The following is a 21,814-nucleotide window of genomic DNA, read 5'->3' as shown; positions in this document are numbered from 1 at the left end:
ATGTGTTTATTTAGTATTTTTATGAATTGAATTTCCATTTACATCTTCTATTCATTTAATACATATAGAACATTTTTTAAATAAAACTATTAACGTAATTTTTGTAATAGTGATATTTGTACATTAAATGAAATAAAAGAAGAACAAGACTTAGAATGAAAAATCTAATCCCATATATTTTGTAACTTTATCGAAATTCCTGTTCAAATCAAATAATCACGAAGCAAGCGTGAGACACTTATTACGTAATTGATCATTTTTCTTTAACTATACACCAATCACGATAAGTGTATTATACTCTTTATATAATTGGTACCAATTTAACTGAATCAGATCCGAACTAGAACTTCTCGTATAATCGTGTCGACTTGTATTTCATTTCAAGACCTCTTTTGAACTCTATTACCACATTTTTATCTATAAATGTGGTGAGTTAGATTGCAACATATATTAATTGACGCATTGATTACTAGCAAAGCTGAATCTTGGTCACATTTATATACATAATCCCAAAACAATTAAGAAGAATTAAAGTTGTTTTTTCTTACAAAGGAAAACTCCAAATTAATGTTGTTAGTAAAACGGTAACATTTATTCTTGAAATACATTAGATGATGTCCGTAATCCACTAGCATTTACTGACTCTACTCATCCAAATGTCCCAAAACACTCCACAAATAACTTCACCCAATGCAAACATGTATACATACATACATATATATCTATCTACCTTCTGTGGATAAGGATAACATTGACTTGAATTCAGTGCAGATACTAAAATTATAATAAATTATAAAGGAAAAAACGACTTTATTACCCAAAAAAGCCATGAAAAAATTTCAGTTTCAGTTTTTCTGCACTTTTTCAGCCTGAGCAATAATTAATTAATTTATGTTGGTGAAATCTGTATTGAATATGTCCATTTAATTAAAAATATTACAATATTTCTGATAATTAAATTATTTTCCGTATCTCTTTTAGTTTTATTTAATTAAATAAATATAATAAAATGTTAAAAATTATGGAAATACATGGAACAACAGAAAAAGGCATAAAAAAAATACGAGGATGGATTTTTTATCCACTTTTCAGCATGAACAGTAAATCATTAATATTATTTTGGGTTGCAGGTGGGATTGTGAGAAACCTTGAGTGAAGTGCCGCATTTAATTTTAAATTTCCTATATTTAATTTTATTTTTAATATTTAGGTTAAATCCATGTGTTGTTCTGATTGTGACCAGCCAATACATGTCATGCAGGTGACAGCAAAAATTTTTGCTTATGTGATACAAACGCCAAACCCTACCTCTTCCATTCTTGCCTATATATACACCATCTCTATCTCTCTACTTCACATGCATTTTCTCCTCCTACCCACCATTTTTGCCTTTTGATTTCTCTCTCTCTTCATCTCTCTCTCTCTCTCTCTATATATATATATATATATATGCAGACATGTTTTCTAATGAACTTGCTCGCACTGTTGTTGGTATTATAGGTCAGTTTCTTGGTATTATATATATAATTCTCACAAACACACACATTGTGTGTGTAGGTGTGTTTTTTTTAGGGTGAAATCTTGAATTATATTTTTTTGTAGGGGTGTTTGGAGAAATATTTTGATATGTTTGGAATATTGAAGCTGATGTTGATATTGTGTGTTTTTTGATTTATTTATATTCAGGGAACGTGATAGCCCTCATACTGTTTTTGTCACCTGTGTAAGCTTCAGTTCATTAATTTCTTGTTTTTGTGTTAATTATTGGAAAATCAAAATATTATCCAAAAAATAATTATTAATTACTTGGCTCAAGAAAGAGTTAATTATAATTAATGAAATTTTCTGATTTTTTTGTTTTTTTTTGGGTGGGTGGTTTGCAGGCCAACTTTCTACAGGATATGGAAGAAAAGATCAGTGGAACAGTACTCACCGATTCCATACCTTGCCACCTTTATTAACTGTGGGCTGTGGGTACTATATGGACTGCCTTTGGTACACCCCCACAGCACACTGGTTGTGACCATAAATGGGACAGGCTTTGTGATTGAGATCCTGTACTTGTCTCTGTTCCTCATATTCTCCGACTCCAAGAAACGGCTGAGGCTGGTGGTGATAGTCGTGGCGGAGTGCATATTCGTGGCGGCGTTGGCCCTCCTCGTCTTGACTTTGGTTCACACCACCAAGCTCCGCTCGGCCATCATCGGCAGCATTTGCATGGTTGGCAACATTATGATGTATGCTTCCCCGCTAGCGGTCATGGTACGGTTTTTCTGTATTTTTTACGGGTTAATTGCGTTTTACCTTCCTCAAAATATGTATTTTCTTATTAAAAAAATAATAACAATAATGATACGATCTTTCGAAAAAATTAAAGAACTGCATTGTCCTTAAATTTTATTTTTTCCTTAAACTACATCTGAATTTATGGATTTGATTTCTTTGTAAATTTATAAATGAATTTCAATTTTTTTTTTCTATGAGTTATTTGAAATTATTTCTCCATCCACACCCCTAAAATTCAAGTTTTAAACCTATTATCACTTGAAAAAAAAATATTATTAGCTATAATATTAATGGCTACAGAAAATAAAATAAAAAAATTTAATTTTTTCTTTTATAAAAAATTATTTGTCATAATTAAGAGCTATGGATTATAGTCATATAAAATGTTTTAGTCAGCCCCGTTACGATCAACAATCATTGTGTAGTCCTAGTAATTAACTATTACTAGGACTAATTATGATTAAACCCTTTTTGACAAGCATAATTATGATAATGATTGACTTAGCTAGACGAATTACAAGAGTTATTTTTATAATTTGAGTAATTACAGTGATACATCCAGCGCCATCTTTTCATTATATCTCGACAGATGTCGCATATATATATATATATATATATATATATAATAAAACTAAAATGTAAAATTAGTGAAAGAGTATGGACAATAGTTCTAAGTTTCATTTTAATTAATTATAAAGGTGTGAATATATGTATAAATATATATTTTTATTATATAATAGGCATTATTAATGTGCACTAATGCATCAAAATTTGAAGTCTATTTTCATTTTGTTTTAATTTAATCGTTGAAAGAATGATTTGATATAGAAATGAATTGGTGGAATTTGGATGTGGGTGCAGAAGCTGGTGATCAGGACAAGAAGCGTTGAATATATGCCATTTTTCCTCTCCCTTTTCTCCTTCCTCAATGGCGTCAGCTGGACAGCCTACGCTCTTATCCGCTTCGATCCCTTCATTGTTGTAAGTACTCTCTCTCTCATCTTCATGCAAAAATGGCAAACTCCAACTTTTACATATACCAAGTGTATTAATTTTTGTTACTTCTGCCTGGTTTGGTTGTATTTTTTAATTTTCAGTTTTCCATTTTCAAAATGAAAAATATATTTATTTATATATATTCTTAATATAAATATTTTGCCGTTATTCTCATTTTAATTATTATTATTTTATATACTTACATACATATCAAATTTTTGAACGATCAAATTTATAAAATAACAGTATATTTTTTTATAATACTCTGATATGATACCACTCCGATTTAACATCGATAAAAAAATAACTCTCAGTTTCATTCAAATAAAAATCAATTTGATTTGACAGTACTAACTACACAAAATTATTACATCATACATTCTCTATGAAATTGTGGAATGCAGGCCCCTAATGGGATGGGAACTGTACTGGGGCTGGCTCAGCTAATATTATACGCCACCTTCTACAAATCTACCAAAAGAATAATGGCTGAAAGAAAAGCCCAAAGCGAAGTAGACTTGGCAGAAAAAGTAGGAGCAGACGTCAACAAGAATGGGCATGTTTCGCATATTAATGGAGTCGTGTAGCAGCTCCACTCAATTTAGCCGACCAGCAATTTTAGCAGCACTATTTCAATTCCCTTCTAATTATCAATCAGTTAACTGTAGAATAGGCGACTTCGTGATTGCTAAGGATGTAACCCAATGTTTGTCTGGTGCTTAAAGCTAAGAATTGTTGTACCCTTGTTGTAATCTCGTGAAGATTATGTGTTTTTTTTTTTTTTTTTTTCAATTTCTGGGTCTTTTTGTTTTCTTCTTACTACTCGTGTTGAAATGTTTGGACTAAGAATATTGGAGAAAATTAAATGCATGTTCATTTATGGGATTCAAAAGATTACTAGTTCAAACTCCTTATCTATCTTAGTCCATCCCCATTTATGAACTACTACTTCATTTAAAAACTTATTAAGTTGTTAAAGAGTATTTAAATAAAAGTTTAGATTGTGAGAAAGGAGAATTAATTAATAGTAATATTTTAACACGTTATCCTCACGTGCAAGCTCTGCGCTGTGAACTTTTTTTTTTTTTTATAAATGGGTGACATTGAGATTTGAACACATGATTTTTTTTATTTGGTCTGATTCTGATATCTATCAAATGACCATTCATTTAAAAATTATAAGTTGTTAGAAAGGATATCATTTAATTTTAATATATTTCATGCTTATCAGAGTCCAGTAGCACCACACCTAGTCGAAGGATCTTCTTTAAAGTCTTAAGATAAAAAGGAGACTGACCTACAAAAAAAATGTTAACACTCCGATACTTAAATCAGTAACTGAATTTCAAAAGCAAAATTGATAAGCGCATGGTACAATAATGAATTGAATGATGTAGAGTGCTTGAACGTAAGAATAGAAGCTGAAGTAAGCTTATAGAGTGCAGAAAATGCATAACCTTGATGTTTCGAGAGAAAAGTGTGCCAAATTAAGTTATCTATAGTCCTCTGGAACTGTAACATATCCTCCGTTTAAAGAGGGATACATAGTAAAATTCGAGAATCAGTTATGACAAGCTGCATATCACTAGAAAACTATGAAATTAGTTAACTGACAAAAGATCTAAACCTGATGTCAACTTATCTTGAAAGAGATATGATTATTTGAATAGTTATTGCCCAGTTAATCAGAGAATCTATGAAGTAGTTACTAGTGGCTTGGTTTGGTCCATCCCGCTGACATAGGGAGAGCTAGATTGAGGATTTTAAGGTTACATGGCTTAATGTATAGAATCTACGTGGCATGTCGTTCTTGTTGTTCATCAAATGGTTTTGCTAATTAAGACTTATTTTTAGACCCTGCCATATCTTAACTTGGAAATGTGTTGGATACCTTTTATCTGGGTCAACAGTGCTAAGCATGTTGGCTGACGATAGGAGCCCACTCATTTATTTTGGGCTTGTGAGAAAGTATGGAAGAATGTACCATCACTCTCCCCTCCTCCAGTAGTGTAAGACTCAAGTTGGACTGCTGGAGTAGGAGGGAGTATTCTTGTTGCACGGGGCTCTTGTCTTAGCAATTTTCTATGCCTAAAATTTTTTCCTATTATGTTGGTTCAGCGGGAAAATATCGTGTACCGTTGCTTGGCCTGTTTTGCTGTATTGTAGGAGGTTTACCTTCAAGTAACCGCCTTCCCACCTACATGGATTTGGTGAGATCTACATAAATAAAACAAAAAGGGTAGGTGATAACTACCATACGTGAGTTTATAGGGCAGACCTAAAAATGAGCTGGTAGACGCTCCATCTGTTTGGATGTGGGTGCCATGTAATAGGAGAGAGGCAAAATCCAAGCTTAACAAGACAGGTCCACAGCCTTTCTCTTATAACCAGCCAAAGCCTCTTCGTGACTAGTGTCATTTCCATAATTTCTTTGCCAAATTAGGTTCCATTTTCTTCTCTTCATCATTTTTTTCCTTGCTTATCTCCCCACTTACCAATCTAATATTTTGCAGGTTTCAACCTTCCTTGTAGATGTTCCAATGTTTTTCTTACTTTCCTTCCCCACTCCTAAATATGATCTTCTCCTCTTTTTGATTTTCTTCTAAATCATGTCTACGGGTAGTATTGATGAGTGCGATTGGATAAGGCTATGTCGGTCCCTTTTGACTCAGCCTCACATCATGGTTGCAAATAGAGTGATAGAGGAGACGAGGGAAAAAGAAGGAAAGGATAAAGTTCAAAAGTAGGCTGGTGGATGATGGGGTAGAGTCCTTTAAAGAATATAGCTCTAGGTTTTCTACTGGAGAGGTTTGATACTCTTAGTAACTATGTGATTCGAGTCCCTAATCCTAATGCACATCACAATTTCCCCCGTGATGCTTTATTTGGTTGCATTTTCCTATTCCTACTTTCTATATAGAGGTTGCCTCCTTGTTTAACATCCCTCTGAATTGAATAGTCCAAAGTCTATTAATATGCTAGCCTGCTACTACGTGTTGGTTCGTGGCTGAGGGGAAAGAACCTACTACTACTCAATTTCACTCTTTTTACCTACTCAAATGAGTAGGTCCTGACTTATTTTACTATACAAAGCTTGGTTTATGCAGACTGAGTCCTTTGTGAACGAATGAAAAATGATGTATTTTTTCATTTGCTCGCCCCTACCTTGGAACTTTCCTTGTGCTTGTATTACAAACCTACTTGAATACCTTAGATACTCTTCTCGATCTCACCTTGTTACCTATCAGTCTTCACTGAGTCAGTTAAGTAACTATCAATATGATCCTCACAAGTCAGCTCACCCTTGTATCCTTCACCATTTGGATATTAGCCCAAAGAAGATGAAACCAAGTGCTGGTATACCCTTGCAACCTTTTTGGTTTTCTTCTGCTAAGGGGTTTGTAAAAAGAATGTATTACCTTGATGCTTTTTTTGTACCTATTTTGCCATAAATGGTGTTTAACTAGTTTATGCCATATTGATCAACAAGGAGAAAGCGGGGTGAAGTAACTCCTATTGCTAGCTCCACTGTCCGTCATACCCTAATGACGAGTCTGCCCCTACAAGCTCGACCCGTGTTGGGGATCTGAAAGGAAACCGTCATGCTGAGTTACTACCGATTCCTCCAAGTGGTTGAAAAGCTCTTTTGGTTCCCTAGTACCTACTCCTCATCATCATCCTGCTCAAGCGAGAACACCCCGACCGGCTGAGAGAGACATGCTCGGTACAAGCATGCTCCTATTGGTCCCTGACTGAGGATCAATTTCTAATGTTGGATGACAATGAGGAAACCTAATTTTAGGTCGGTTTGGACCAATTTTAGGCGAACGTGATAATGGGTACAATTTTAGGTCAGTTTAGGCCAGGAGGTTCTCTATCAAAAGACACCTTTAAGCAGTCAGAGGAGCTAGAGGATCAACCACCAGCTGACTGAATCGTTGTAGAAGGAGCAATGGATAATGGAGGGGGTCATGGCTGACCTCTATTGGTTGCAAGAGGAGATAAAGAGTTTCAATAAGCTGTTGAACAGTCCTACCTGGAATAGAACTGTATTTGGAAAGAGATGATCCACTCTTATATGCACATAAATGAGGGAAAAGAGATGTTGGAATCTCTGCGGACGAGCCGCCAAGAGGAATTTCAAGAGTTGTTGAAGTCCCAATCGTTATTGGCTAATCGGGCTCTCAAGTACTACTACCATGAATTTTAGTCTTGTTCACCAATTTGCAACAGTTAGTTATCCTATAGTAGGTGGGAGTTCTCTTTTTTAGATAGATGCTAGGATGGTGGACGATCCCAAGCCAAATGATGAAGCTCCCAAGTTGTGCAATGGACTTCCCTCCCTGTTGAGCAAGACTCTGTACAAGTGAACTTAATGAACTTCGTTGAAAAGGATGCCACTCCTTTAAGGACTCTCCCCCAACCCCCCAACAATGGGAGAAAAAAGCAACCCCTCCTTCGGGAAGGAGGGGGCGATATTGTAGCAGGTCCTTCAGATGGGAGGTCTCTAATCTGTAAATAAGTCTGTTTCTATCCTACCATGAAAAACAAATTATTTGTAGTTTGATGGATATTTGAATACCTCCTCTGTGAGGTTTAAACTTGAATACCTGTATTGGGTAGTGGATATTGGTTTATATTATTTGGAACATGGGTCCCCTATATTCTAGTTCTCTCCCTTTTTCTTTAATTCTTTATGAAAATATTTTCTATTCAATTTCATCCCTTGTTTCCTACATGCATATATGGGGGGGGGGGGGTTAAGAAATGTGTCATTGTTGAATTTTTCTGCAGCGTAAGTGACAACAGATGAAAAGGATCATACTCTCCTCGTCTTACTTTGGGTAGAAGCTGAGTAATGGCGCATTTGTTACCAAGTGTGCTCTGCTAGCAAAGTTGGGCAAGAGATGTTTATGTTGAATATGTTATAGGCAATTTTTCTACAAAGTTCTATCTATACATGCAAACTTATAAGTGAGAAGTAGGATTTGGCATTTTAGATAGCCAAGTGCATAAGTAGTTCCAGCAAGTAAGACTTGTTAGAAAAAGGTAGGTGCATATGTTGCATGTTTGATCAAGTATAGAACATAACTAACCATAGGTGAGTTAGAGGGTAATATACCCTGTTGCAAGAGCATTGTTACTTTTTTTTATAAATGTTGGAGACGTGATACAATAGAGCAAGTCAAGTCTTGCCCTTGTATCATGAGTTTTATCTTTGGCTTGTTAGGTGAGCTAGCAATGCTTTTCCATGGTTGTTTCCCTTTTGTTGAGCAATGTCAATCATGTCTTCCTATTAGACAAGACGAAGTGAGACTTGATTATTAGCTCACCAGACTGTGACTTGTTTTCTTAGTGGAGTAGGTTAGGACTTGTTTCGTGAAGCGATGGGTAGTATAGCCTTCTTTAGGGCTATTTATTCAGTAGAATAGGATAGAACATGTTGATGCATGAAAGAATATGAGGAAGTGTTATTATGCGAAATCAAGGACTACCAAGTGCTAGGGCTTTATCAAAGTACTTATGCTAGTGAGAGGATAAGCAGAACATTAAACGAGTAAATTTGTGCTAGTTGAAGGTAACTTATTAAGGCTTTATAGCCAGTAAAGTAGTAAAAGTGTGCCAATTAGGGGCAACTTGTCCAGGCTTGCGGTTAGTAATAATGTAGGAGTGCGCCAACTAGGGGATCTTTTTAAGGTCAAACCAAGGATAGCAGGGTTATTTCCCTATTATCAAAGTAATGTGTGACAAGGGAATGAGAACTGCACTTATTGAGCATGAGATATAGATAGCTTAATAGGGGAGATAAATATCAGAGTAAAGAATCTTGAGCAAGAGAAGAGGTCAGAAGTAAAACTTTCTTATATTCTAAGCATTCCATAGTCGGGAAAGCTTCCTTCCATCTGTATCTTCCTGCTCGTATTCTCTAAACTTGATAATTTCGATTACCTTGTAAGGGTCCTCCTAGTTGGAAGCCAATTATCCTACTTGTAAGGACCCTACCTAGAACTCCCCTGCTCTTGACCCTCCTGTTGTTTGTACCTCTTCATGAGGGTTTGGGCATCTTATGAAACTTCATCTATCAATCAAGGTAGTAGGCCACAATATGTTGCTACCCTCTTGATCGTAGTTCTATATTATGAAGGTTTCTAGCCCTGCTTCAACAAGGATGTCTGAGCCGTGTTCTAAGTTGAAAGGAGTCTCTCTCGTGGTCGATCTGGAGTGGTTTTTTAAGACCACAGCATGCAGGGCATGGTGTCTACCCACTACCCTTCTACTTGTTCGAGCTTAGTCTCAATGTCTTGCACTAGTATGCAATTGGTGGCTTCCACTTGGTCGTTGGCTTAAGGATCGTCCACCAAAGTGGATCTTTGTTGAATGCTTGGGTCAATACACCAGTCTTGTATTTTCTAACTCTGAAATTGACGACCATTGCAAGAAACAAGTTCATGAGGGAGACCACACCTGCAAACTATGTTTTCTATAGGAACTTGAGAGCTTCGTTTTTTTTGTTATTTTTGGCAAAGGTTTCATGAAAGGAAGTGGATTGGCCCGAAAACACAGTAAAATGGGTTATATTTTTGCTATGTATTCTATAGCTATGTTTTTTGCCCTAATTTCCTTCATAATTTATTTTTTTCCCTTCAAATATAGTTATATTTTTTCCCAAAAATAGTCCCAAGCTAGAAAACAAATATATTTTATCTTCAACCAAAAATACTTAACGATAACATGCTAGGCACGTGGGTTACACCGATAAATTGTAGATAAAAAGGTGGATGAGTACCAAAAGTGCTAATTTTTATAAGTTAAAGGACAAAAAAGTGCTAATTCCGTAACAAATGAGTCCAAAAATAAAATGGCCCTAACATGTGGGACCAAAAATATTATTTCCCCTCAGCTACACAATCATTTTGAACATTGATTTTATTTTGGAATCAACTTGTTTTTAACCCTTTCCATTTAAACTCGAACCAGCTCACTCATTTGACACTCCCACCCAAAATAGATAGAAATAAATGGAATTTGAGTGACTTATAATAAGTACTTCTTCTCTTAAACTTATATACAATTTCACAAAAAGTTGTCTAAATTGTATCCACATTTTTTCGGTAGCAACAATCATTGCAGATAGAAGATTTCTTCAACCCAGTAACTCATTGCAATAGTCTGTGAATGAAATATAATAAATACTTGAGAGATCTTCAGCGTACAGAAGACCATTCAGGATTTGAATTCTAAGCATGTACATCTTAAGATACACTGAACAGGCGTGACAAATATTCACAGGTTCTTTGTCAAGAAAAATGAGAAGAAAGATTTATTTCTCCCAATCCCAAAATAAGTTGCACTACAGAAGACTCTGAAAAATACAGGAGATGCCAAATACACAAAAATCTACAGTTAAGTTGAATCATCCTAGCACAACAAGAATCTCTACGAGCTTACCTGTGTACACCTAAACTGCTTCTTATTCGCCTGAGCTCTCACAAGAGCTCCCAAGATTGGCCATAATGTCATGCACCAACAGCCTGATTATATTGCTACCAGATGATCTTGATATATCAACGCATTCTTGCAAGTCTGCATCACAAGCTATTAAAACCCACTCGTGATCATCATCAAGATACTTGATATCGAACGTGCCCAGCTCTAACTTCAGCCTCTTGGCCACTTCTTCTTTTAACTTGACAATACCGGAATCAATTGGAATCCGAAACCTGATGATGTCTTCTCTGTATGTAGCTTTTATAGTGATGGTTTTCACTTCTGGCCTGGAAGCAAATCGCGGCATATGATCAGCTGGAGCAGCCAGGCGATCTTTGGGAATGGTGTCGGCACATGGTGGTTTTGTCCAACTGTACTCCGTGACGTGCTCATCAAATAAAGCTTCCCCAGCTGGACACAAATTCCTCAGATCATGTGAGCTTCCGGCATCTTCAACTAGCATTCCGCCAAATGGCTCCTCGGGTACTGTCATAAAATTATCAGGAGCAGGGAATGCGGCTGATAAATTAATTTCTCTGGTTTGTTGACACACCAATTCATGGGAGCCTCCCATTTTCATGTGGTGTTCATCAATAGGTGAAACAACTGGATCATTTTGAGGGGAGGTTTCATTTCGACGGCATGGGCTACCTTGACATGAACCTTGGGAAGTGGGGGTCCCTGTGCTCTCTTCTCTTGAGCCACTCCCCGTTCTGGATCGATTTGAGCATTCACCAGGCAAAAACCCAGCTCCATGAGTGAGTTTCTGGGTTTCTACATTCCTATCTCCTAGAATATGATTTGAGCCCTCTGCCTGTTCATCAGCTCCAGGGGCTTTAGTAATAGAAACCTCTTTCTTCTCTTCCTGAAATTCAGATGGTCCAGAGCCAGGTGAGATTTGTTGGTTCATTCCATTCAAATTGGCTGCCCAAGAAATTGAACCAACTGTAACAGGAATAGAACTTGTAGCCAAAGAAGTCAAATTGAAGGTTCCTTCACCACCTTGTACCGATTCAATTACTCGCTTTAGCTTTGAAAGAGAACGATTAACCTTATTTATCTTGCGAGAGGGCCAGCGAGAGATTCCATGCTGCCTACAGATACGCTTCATTGTAGTGGGGCAAACTGTAAGGGCAAAGTATTTTAAGAGGCTACTTGGTTAGATTTCAACCACTAAAAAGAAAAAACACTATAATATATATATATATATATTTGTATGTATATATATATATTCAAAGTGCACAAAGAAACAAGAAGCAGGTTCTGAGAGTATAAGCATACCACCGAGACTCTTTGCAGCATCCTTCAGACTGCCAGCAAAATATTGCTGCAGAACCTCTAAGCTAATTGTTTTCTCAGCCTTCCCTCGCTTTCTCTCTGGCTTCTTGCCTGTATCTTTTGTTTCACCACCAGATGCAGCATTATGAACTTCCGTGGGACTACCAACATTTCCTTTAATATTTGTAGCATTAAATTCAGTCATCACTACCTGTCCTTCAAGAGCATCAAGCTGCACAGTTTCCCCATTTGGTACAGAAGAAGGCCTAGGTGGAGATGTAGCTGCAAAATCAGGCCTTAAATTAAGTTTGTCATCCACGGATGCCTTAATAATCTCAATGGACCTCCACTCATCATCAAGGTTTTTCCCTGAAGCAACCCTCAGGCTCCCAAAATGCTGCTTCATTGTAACTAAAAGGGAGTCCAACAAGGTCTGCTGGTCTTCATAGCTTCTAATAGTAGGAGGCAGAAAAAATTCCAGGATATAGTTATCATTTCCAGTATGCTTGCTCCGTAAACAAATTGCAAAACTACTTTTCAATCCAAACATCCGTGCATAGTGTACCAATGGGTATTCAGTCTTGCAAAATTCTGTAATATCTTGGCAGAAACATACGTTGTGTGACGCAAATGCCCTACCAGCAACACCTTGGCCCTTTTGCAAGTGATGCTCAGCACAAGCCTCTCGGAAACCCCAGATTCGAGCATCCACAACGTAAAATGCTACATCCGTTGTGGACATGCAAACCTGTCCCATACAGCTCCCATCAAAGCTACTGCAAGTTTTCTTAAACCCACCACCATTTGCTAGCACGCTGCCATGCCTGCATGGAACCCAGGTCTGAGCTAGCGGTAATGTGTGAGTTTCACATACCACCGTAATGATCTCCAAGATTTCCGCCAATGCATTTTGGCGACCTTCATTGCATATCTGGATTACAAGAAAACCAGCATACATTAATGTTGTCAAAGGAAGAAATTAGTTGGCATGATCTTCAAATCAACAGTTGCATTTTTACCTGTGTGCTCTGATGATCCAATATCTCTGAACTTTTCAAATTCACTGCCTGCAAAAGAACTAAATTTAGGCATCACAGGAATCCTCAAACTAGGTTAAATCTGGTCAAGTAAGCACGGAGACATAAGACACTACTCGGTTGATTAAAAATGCATAGACTAAAGGAGTCTAACATGCATCCAGGCTGAGCTGAAAATTTGTCAGAGTTAGCAAAGATTGTCATTGTGCATCTAAAATGAGCCTATATTAGCTAATAAACCTTTTAAAGTAGACAAGATTAAAAGAGGAATCGAATGGATGGCTAGCAACCATAAGACATGTTGTATGGAAAGAATCCAGAGATCACATGTGAAACACAGTCAATCAATTCTTCCTAAATTTGGACTGATTATTCTCAAATGTAAAATCCTGCAAATTGTAAATGACGCATCAATCCAGAACAAAATCATAATCACTCCCAAAGTGACATAATCTGAAGAATAGATTGCTATTAGCTGCTAAAGCACCGGCTGTTTATAGTGACCATGGGGAAATCATGCTGCAGCCAAAAGACTACATGAATTATCTCCAATATTCATACACGAGCATTAATTAGATTGTCTTCTGATAAAATAATTACAGACATCAGATAAAATAATCCACTATTAGATTTACGGTCAATTACACTTAGACCCTCTAAAAATACGAAATTACACTTCCCCCAAAGATGGTTTAAAAATTACACCGACACCCCTTCCGAAAATTCACTGTTTACACCTAACCATCTTTTGTTAGAATTTGGACGAAAAATGTTGATGTTTAGCAAAAAAAAATTGCATAAATTTCTAATTTTACCCCTCATTTAACGTTTTCATGTAATAATTTTATACTTATGAAGGGAAAATGTAATAATGTTAACGTAACTCCATATATATATATATTATATTTTATTCCTTTATAAGTATAAAAATATACATGGGAATGTTAAATGAGGGGCAAAATTGAAATTTTGTATATTTTTCTTTGCTTTTGTTAGCATTTTAGTCCAAACCCTAATGGAAGGGAGTCAGATGTAAATCGAGAATTTCTAGAGGTATGTAAGTGTAATTTCAAAAAAAAAATTGAAATGTAATTTAGCATTTCAAGAGGGGTCTAAGTGTAATTAAAATTAATTTCAAATTCCTTATAAATAGGTAAACAACTAAACGAATTCCAGAAAGAATATCAACAGAATACCATGAATATCCTACACTGGCAATGAAGATGAGATGATGATGATGATGATGATGGCAATGAAACCAAGTTCTAAGAGTACATGATCTAGGGAGAGCACACAAACTAACCTCCAGTGCCTTGCAAACTTTATCAACCTCCGGAGCATAGTTGATCTTCTGGGAGGTCATTATCAGCTCAAGCACGCCAACACAAGACTGTCCAGATGGCTCAAATACAGGCAAAGCCAAAGTTCCTCTAACATTGTAATGCAAAGCATGGTTCAGACGTGGAAACTCTTTGCTGGAGTAATACTGCACATTTGGTGTCCATTCCGGCAACTTTTGCCGAAACACACGTCCTGGAAGTCCGAGGTCTCCATCAGTATCTCCATCCACGGAAAACATATACATCAGAGAAACCAACCTATACTGATGGAGACCATTACTGTTGGGGTCAAGAACAAAGGGTTGCCCAGAAGTTGTGAGCATATACCGACCACCATTTTTAACGGGCGCCCAAACCTGAGCCAAGACATGTTGTTCAGTCAAATCTTTGAAGTACCGAAGAGCCTGAGTCATCCTTTCCTTTATTATACAGGATCCATCGGGATTGTCGATCGGCATCAATCCCATAAATGGGGAAGGCAGCTTCTTTCTGTCATCGTTGCCAACTGCACTTTCAGTTGCCGTATCTGGATTGCCAGCATCTGTCCAAAACTACCAAAGTCACCCGCATATACACTAAAGATCAATGGATTCAACAATCAACTAGAACATTCACAAATAAACTTCACAGTTCATATGGTACTCTAAGGAAACCACACCAGAACTGAAATATACTTATGAAAGAAAGAAAACAATCAGCTAACAACAAGCAACGGAGCAAACAGACGGATGAAATGTCACTTCCTACTTTCAGAAAATAGATCTTATTTACTTAGAAAACAACTTCTGTGTCAGGTTTTGAACTATAAGTCTCCAAACAAATTGGAACAAGTTAATCTGCAGCTCCAAGCAAGAAATTATTTGCAAATTCAAATATGGCCCCATCTTTCATAAATAAAACTGGAAGTTTCTGATCCTACCTAGAAAGCCAAGTCCAAACAAAAGCATGATTCTTTTTACGTTCGTAAAGTTCTGATTTTATCCAATAAACTACGGAACAAATTCAAGTCAAAATCTTAGAAAAAATTGGATTTTCCATTGAGATAAAGTACAGAGTCATCTAAACAAATCGAAACATGAAAAGCTCCGGAAACTAGTAAAATTAAAGTAAAAATCAAAACTCCAGATTGAAGACCCAGCAACAAAATGGAACAATATTGAAAAAATATTCCAAAAGTTTTTCAAACTTTTGCTTGAGAGAAGCTTAGAGATTCATCAACAAAATAGCTCGGAGCAAAAGCCATACAAGAAAGGATCCTGGAGGAGTCAGCTAAGCGGAAACCGGCACCGGCGGCGAAACATCCGCTGTTATTATCATCGGAAAAGGCCCAAAGTGGCGAACAAGGCTGCTCCGAGTTGGACAGCAAAAAGGGCGAGGCAGGATTGGAGGCGGCCGCCGCCGCCGCAAAGATCTGATCCAAGGGCCACGAACCATCGAGGTCGAGATCCAAATCCATGAGAACCTCGGCGGGAGCTGGTTGGCGAGTAGTCTCGTCTTCAGGTTCGGAGGGCATTTTCATCTGGGGAGAAATGGGGGGTCTCCCTTTCGCTTTCGTTTTCGTTCCCGCTGAGTTCCTCTCTCTAGCAGAGGTTGTGTGGAGGAGAGAGAAAGTTGAGGATGATGGTGAAATGGTGATTCCAGTTCCATTTTAGAAAATTGGTGGAATCTATTAGTAATAGTTGTGCTGCTACTTGCTCAAAGTTAACCTTGGATAAAGAATGGGGATTTGTTCCTCTGTTCCACAGTCCACTCAACCCACGCCTTGTCCTTTTCTTGCCTTTTTACCTATTTTTATCTTTCATACTAATTATTAATAAAAATACAAATCAACTTAACACCATTATTCTAAATTAGTAAATTATTACTTATAATAAAAAAATAATAATTTATTTTTTTATACTTTTTAAAATAAAGCAATTTATCTCTCTATTTGACGAGAAAAATTGCTCCATTTTAAAAAATATAGGATCATAAATTATTGTATTTTTTTATAACATGATAATTTGCTCATTCATAATATCAGGGAGGATTGCTTATATTTTTATTTTATATATACAGATTTTTAAAACATTATGAAAAAAAATCATATTACTATTACTATCTCGACACAATGGATTCATGATCTCCACAATTAGCCGCTGTGAGAATTCAATTTCCAGATGAGAAGCTTGAGAGGATTTACGCCTTCCTCTTTCTATCGGAACGCCTGAAAACTATAAAATTCATACGAAGTCAAAACACTCAATACCTCGTGAAATCGAGTCGCATGTCACATCACTTGGCATCATCCGTGGAAACGATACCAATGTCCCAGTCCCAAACTCCTTGTCTAGAGGGCTGATGATATAAACAAGAAATTTTATCGATGGCATATATTTTTTCTTTTTTTTTTCAAATAAAATCTTGTGAACATTTTGTAAGGCTTTAAAATTGCAATAAAACCCTAGTAACTCTTACTTAGTTAATGGGGATCTCAAAGGGTGCATGCAGCTTTCTGGATGGATATAGGGCTACACCCTTGATATTGCTCTATGCGTTCAGCTTCTAAAAATGGAAAGTTCACTGTAGTCACTTGTGATATATTAAGTACACCATTTGGAAAGTCATTATTCTTTGTTTTTGAGAAACAAATAACTTAGATTTTCATTGTGCATTAAATGATAAATAAATACCTTATAATTAATGTATCTTACGGAGTGTTTGTGTAAATATTAAATAAAATTGGGACTAAACGATGATAATAACTACTGCTAATCAAAATTAAATAAGATAGATGCAAAAAATTAATTTTTTTACTATAGAAATATTATATATATGTCACAACTAAGAGACATGGTCATGGCAAATATTTTTACCACCATTGCAAAAATCACATCCAATAATTGTTGTGTGGTCTTGGTCAATAACTATTTGCTATGATTATTTATTATTAACTAGCAATTAACCATGATTAAATATTATATTTTTTGTAGTATGTGCGTATCAACGAGGTCTTGCCTCAATAAGTCCGAAATCTCAAACCTCTTCATTTAGGATAGATCTAATATTAAAATTTCATTTATACGAAAATATATATATATATATATATACTTTTGTAATAATTTATAATTTATTATATAGTAGTTAAAATTTACTCTCTCTCTCTCTCTATAATTTTATTATATAAGAATTATTAATTTATTATGTCATATACATACTTTATCTTATTTATTATGAAAATTATTGAATAACAGCTTACCTAAGATTGCACATTGTATATGTGGGACAAAAATAAATTAACTGTCTGTCCACTAACAAATAAATAAATATATATAAGTAAAATTAAAATTGTGAAATAGTACAAAAAGTGAGCTTTATTTTTGCTTTTGGGAGTCCTATGATTGGAGTATTTTGGCAGGGAAGGCAAAGTAGGTGAGCCTCTGCTTCTTGTTTTTTCTGATTAATCATTTAATCAAATTATATAATTATATATATATGGTTGTACTTATTTTAAAATACAACAAGTGGGTGGTGGGGGTGGGGGTGGGGGGGGGGGGGGGGAGGGGGAGGGGATAAAGAGAAATCATTAGGGGCTAATGTAGTTTTCTTAATGATGTATGGAAAACTTGTTGGCCTTGACTTGATTAATTAAATTAAAGCCTAAACCTACTTTAATCATCCACACTAATTAATGTATTAAGTTGGGGATATATGCGCCTGACATGGTCTTGCACCACTTCAAAGACGAGTGTAAAGACAATTTTACCCCTCACCATCCCCATATACAACGCCAGCCCTTTGGGTTAATTCGGTGTTTCTCAAGGGTAACCTTGAGAATTTTGAAGATTTGACATACTGTAGAAGTGATTTGGTTATTTTTTAAAAAAATAAAACATTACAAAATTATAAGTTTTTTTTTTAAACAAAAATAAAAGTATGAATTCCTCTCCGCAATTTTCTTAAAATAAATGTACTATACTAGTATAAAAAAATAAATTATTTCTTACATTAAAAATAATCGTAATTTAAAAATTATGATAAATGAATATTATTTACCACGATCAGATAAAATGAATGTGAAAAATTAAATTTTTTCATCGTAGCTAAATCATCCTATACCATTATTTTAACTATGATAAATGTTTTGACATCATTTGCAAAAACGACAGCTAATATATAATCATTGTGTAGTTGTGATACTAATTAGCATTGATTATTTTATTCTTAATCTGATGATGTAGGCAAGCGTCTCCTATTGGTTGCCGACGAAGAGTTTGATTGACTTATAAGTCTCGGGGCCTCCTCTCCCTAACGAGGTGTCTTTTCAAGACAAAATCGTAAAATTCATACGAAGTCAGAGTGAACAATGCCCGCAGAATCCTTGTAACGACACAAGAAAATATGATTGGAGAGGATCATCGATTGAGATGTAAGAAAAAGAAAAAAGAAAATGAGGTGATCAAATCATCAGACACAAATATCTGGAGAGATGAGGAGAATAGGGATTACATTATCAACAAGTAGGAATTATACAACAATTATTAGTTGCATATGTATATATGGATAGAATCAAAGGGAAATATTTGTTTGGATATGATGGTCCATGTCTGAAAGCGAAAGAATAGGCATTGGTGTACCCGCTCCGGCTGGAAAATTCCAAATAAGAATGGAACCGCACCCCATTCACCTCTGTCAACTGCTAAGAGATCAACTTCAACTTGCGTCTTGTTTTGGAGATTCCATCATTCACTACTACTAATCTTCTAATTCATCAGCCAAATTAATTATATTCCTTCTTGATTATTATTTTATTTTATATGTTGGGATCGGGATGGTTTTTCGTGTCTTTTCGCTTCGGCGGATTCTGATAGCCCCAACTGTTGAGTATGAAAGCGCTCTATATATGGATCAGGTATGAATATGTGTATATGTACATTTTTTTATGTGTATGTGATCTGATCGTGTATCCTGAAAGTACTCTATTGATCAGATGTGAGCATATTTATTTATATGTTCTAATGCGGACAAAATGCCTTTTTAGTCCCATAAAACAAGGGCAGACTTTGTTTTGGTACCACAACTATGACAAATGTTGTTTTTTAGTCCCATAAAACTTATGATCGCGCATTTTTAATCCCAAAAAGTCATGCGTGTTGTGGTTTTGGGACTAGAAAAACGTTATGATTTTGGGACTAAAAAACGTGATTTTGAGTTTTATAAGACTAATAGCATCACATGCCATAGTTGTACAAAAAAAATTTATGTCCCTATTTTATAGAACTAAAAAAGTATTTTGAACGTTCTAATGCACATGACTCCAATAAATACTAGTAAATGTCGTTCTACAAATATATGCATTTTATGATGTGAGATTTAGCTTTTAAACCACATGTGGATTATTCTAAAACTCTATCTAACTAATTAAAACATTACAGGATTTTAGTTGGATGTCACCTCATGACAAGTCGTTTTGCTTTTTTTAACTCAATCAAATATACTTCTAGATAGAGGTCTAGTTGTGGACCGTGCACATCATGTACGACTTGAATCCGAATCAGAACAATAAAAAATACAAGCGTACATCAAAACTATCATAGTATGAATGCTGAATAAGTGAAATAAACAGAGATTAAAACAGTAGACTTACATGATACGAAGCACATCATTGTTTTGTATACTATGATGTGTTCTTTCACCTTTACTACGCGCGCATGCACTAATACACACAAGTTGCACATAAATTATCTATCTTATTTCTCTAAATAATTAAACATGTTACATAATTGAACTTACGTAGGATGTAATAATATAGAATAAGGGAACTCATGCTCTTCTATCCTCCAAGGAAAGTGTGAAAGGGAACTGGAGCAACTGTCCTCAACAACTTGTCTAACCCTAGAATCATTCATGCAAATCTAAGTTCACTATACTTTCCAAAGGAAAAGGAATTTCAAATAATTTAATTTAATTATAAATATTGTACTTCAAAAAAATAAAAATAAAAAGTACATCTAGCTAAATCTTGAAATATATATTGATGAAGGAGTTTATTAAATTACCTAAATACTCCTGTCAATTTGAGGCATTTAAAACCCCATAGTTGACTATTTTGACCATTTTGACCAATTTTGACCAGGGAATAAATCAAGGCTTTAGGATCATGATGACGTGGCAGCACCTCAAGGAGGACACACATGGCGCTCTCCTAGACGGTACCGTACGGCTATAAATAGCCCCATTTATGATTATTCAAATTACGTTTTATCTAGCATTTTACTGCCATTTTGTGATCTCATTCGATCTCATTTTCATATTTTCGATCCCACTTTTCTAACTTAAGCATCGGAGGGCCATCGCCGAAGGCTACTCGACTAGTCTCACGTTTGCTTTGTTCTCAGGATCCACTAACAGGTAGTTCGAAAGAAGGACTCAGCGACTCAAATATCGCGATGCGATCCTGATTTCGCGCGACCTACATCATATATATATATATATATATATATATATAATTCGTATATTTCCTAATGTTTCATTTCTCTTTAAAATTTATGAAATGCCAAAATTTATTTAAAAAATAATTGATGATTTGTTTGAATAAAATAAAATAATAAATTGATAGACAATCTTTTAATTTATATGATTATGATTAAATATGTTTGTTAAAATATTTAATTTAAGGAATTTTTATTTTATCTTTTATAATGAGCTTATCAATTTCTTTTTAATAACTTATAAGTTCATTTCTAAGAATTTTATCAAATATTCTAAATATCTAATAAAATTTAATATATTACGCACAAATTGAACACAATCTTAATTAAGAGCTCATAAGATTGCTCACATATCCTCTTGATATATTAATTTGATGAAAATCCCATATAGAAACTTTTCTAACAATTAGCATGAAATAATACATAATGTACCATTAATCAACACCTTAAATATTAAAAAAATGAAAATTTGAAAGTTTTTTAATATGTTTTAATATTATAAAATTTAAAGCTTTTCCATGCATGCTCTAATTATCTTTTTTCTTTTCTACATATGTGATTGCATTTGGTATTGAGTAAAAATTATTTTGGCCCCCGAAACTTTGTCATTTTAAATTTTTATTTATTTTAATTTATCCTGTCAATTATACGAGTTTTTCAAATTATCATCTCAAATCACTTTTCAGTGTAATTTTCTATATAAAAAAAAATGGTTTCGTACAGCGCACAATGTCTAATACTATAAAATGATCATAATTCGAAAGACAAAATATTTCTTAGCTTTTCATATAAAAAGATAGTACGTTTTAGCTATGTATTTTTACTTTTGTACATTTTTAAGAAATAAAAAGTTCTTCTTAAATCAAAGTATTACATGAGAAAAAGGTAATAAAGTAGACATGTATGTATGGTTAAATGC

General features: G+C 35.1%; 2 protein-coding genes across 3 annotated transcripts; one reads left to right on the top strand and one right to left on the bottom strand.

Annotated features, from left to right (window-relative positions):
• The first annotated feature begins 1,343 nt into the window (after positions 1 to 1,343).
• On the top strand, positions 1,344 to 4,174 carry LOC105156025 (bidirectional sugar transporter SWEET7). Its single transcript, XM_011072053.3, has 5 exons — positions 1,344 to 1,500; positions 1,687 to 1,723; positions 1,884 to 2,262; positions 3,148 to 3,267; positions 3,687 to 4,174. Exons 1-5 carry the CDS (start codon positions 1,458 to 1,460, stop codon positions 3,867 to 3,869), a joined length of 762 nt encoding a protein of 253 aa, XP_011070355.2. The 5' UTR covers positions 1,344 to 1,457; the 3' UTR covers positions 3,870 to 4,174.
• Positions 4,175 to 10,573: 6,399 nt separating this feature from the next.
• On the bottom strand, positions 10,574 to 16,095 carry LOC105156024 (protein NLP6). 2 transcript variants are annotated; one of them, XM_011072052.3, is made up of 6 exons: positions 15,671 to 16,095; positions 14,389 to 14,966; positions 13,068 to 13,115; positions 12,052 to 12,979; positions 11,822 to 11,895; positions 10,574 to 11,635 (listed from the first exon to the last, which is right to left on the bottom strand). In XM_011072052.3, exons 1-6 carry the CDS (start codon positions 15,942 to 15,944, stop codon positions 10,754 to 10,756), a joined length of 2,784 nt encoding a protein of 927 aa, XP_011070354.1. In that variant the 5' UTR covers positions 15,945 to 16,095; the 3' UTR covers positions 10,574 to 10,753. The 2 variants fall into 2 exon arrangements, with proteins under 2 accessions (XP_011070354.1, XP_011070353.1); XM_011072051.3 differs by having other exon boundaries at positions 10,574 to 11,895.
• Positions 16,096 to 21,814: the final 5,719 nt, after the last annotated feature.

Source organism: Sesamum indicum, linkage group LG2 (assembly GCF_026168435.1).
Source record: "Sesamum indicum cultivar Baizhima isolate 11 linkage group LG2, ASM2616843v1, whole genome shotgun sequence".
Classification (NCBI taxonomy): domain Eukaryota; kingdom Viridiplantae; phylum Streptophyta; class Magnoliopsida; order Lamiales; family Pedaliaceae; genus Sesamum; species Sesamum indicum.
The sequence above is the reverse complement of the archived record's forward strand: the minus strand, read 5'-3'. Positions and strand labels throughout refer to the sequence as shown.

Bases quoted from the DNA above. Each gene is read 5' to 3' on its own strand.
- LOC105156025 (XM_011072053.3), top strand. From the start codon at position 1,458: ATGTTTTCTAATGAACTTGCTCGCACTGTTGTTGGTATTATAG. The intron at 1,501-1,686 runs GTCAGTTTCTTG...ATTTATATTCAG, and splicing joins CACTGTTGTTGGTATTATAG to GGAACGTGATAGCCCTCATA. The intron at 3,268-3,686 runs GTAAGTACTCTC...TGTGGAATGCAG, and splicing joins GCTTCGATCCCTTCATTGTT to GCCCCTAATGGGATGGGAAC.
- LOC105156024 (XM_011072051.3), bottom strand. From the start codon at position 15,944: ATGAAAATGCCCTCCGAACCTGAAGACGAGACTACTCGCCAACCAGCT. The intron at 12,980-13,067 runs GTAAAAATGCAA...CTTGTAATCCAG, and splicing joins TGGATCATCAGAGCACACAG to ATATGCAATGAAGGTCGCCA. The intron at 11,896-12,051 runs GTATGCTTATAC...TTGCCCTTACAG, and splicing joins TGCTGCAAAGAGTCTCGGTG to TTTGCCCCACTACAATGAAG.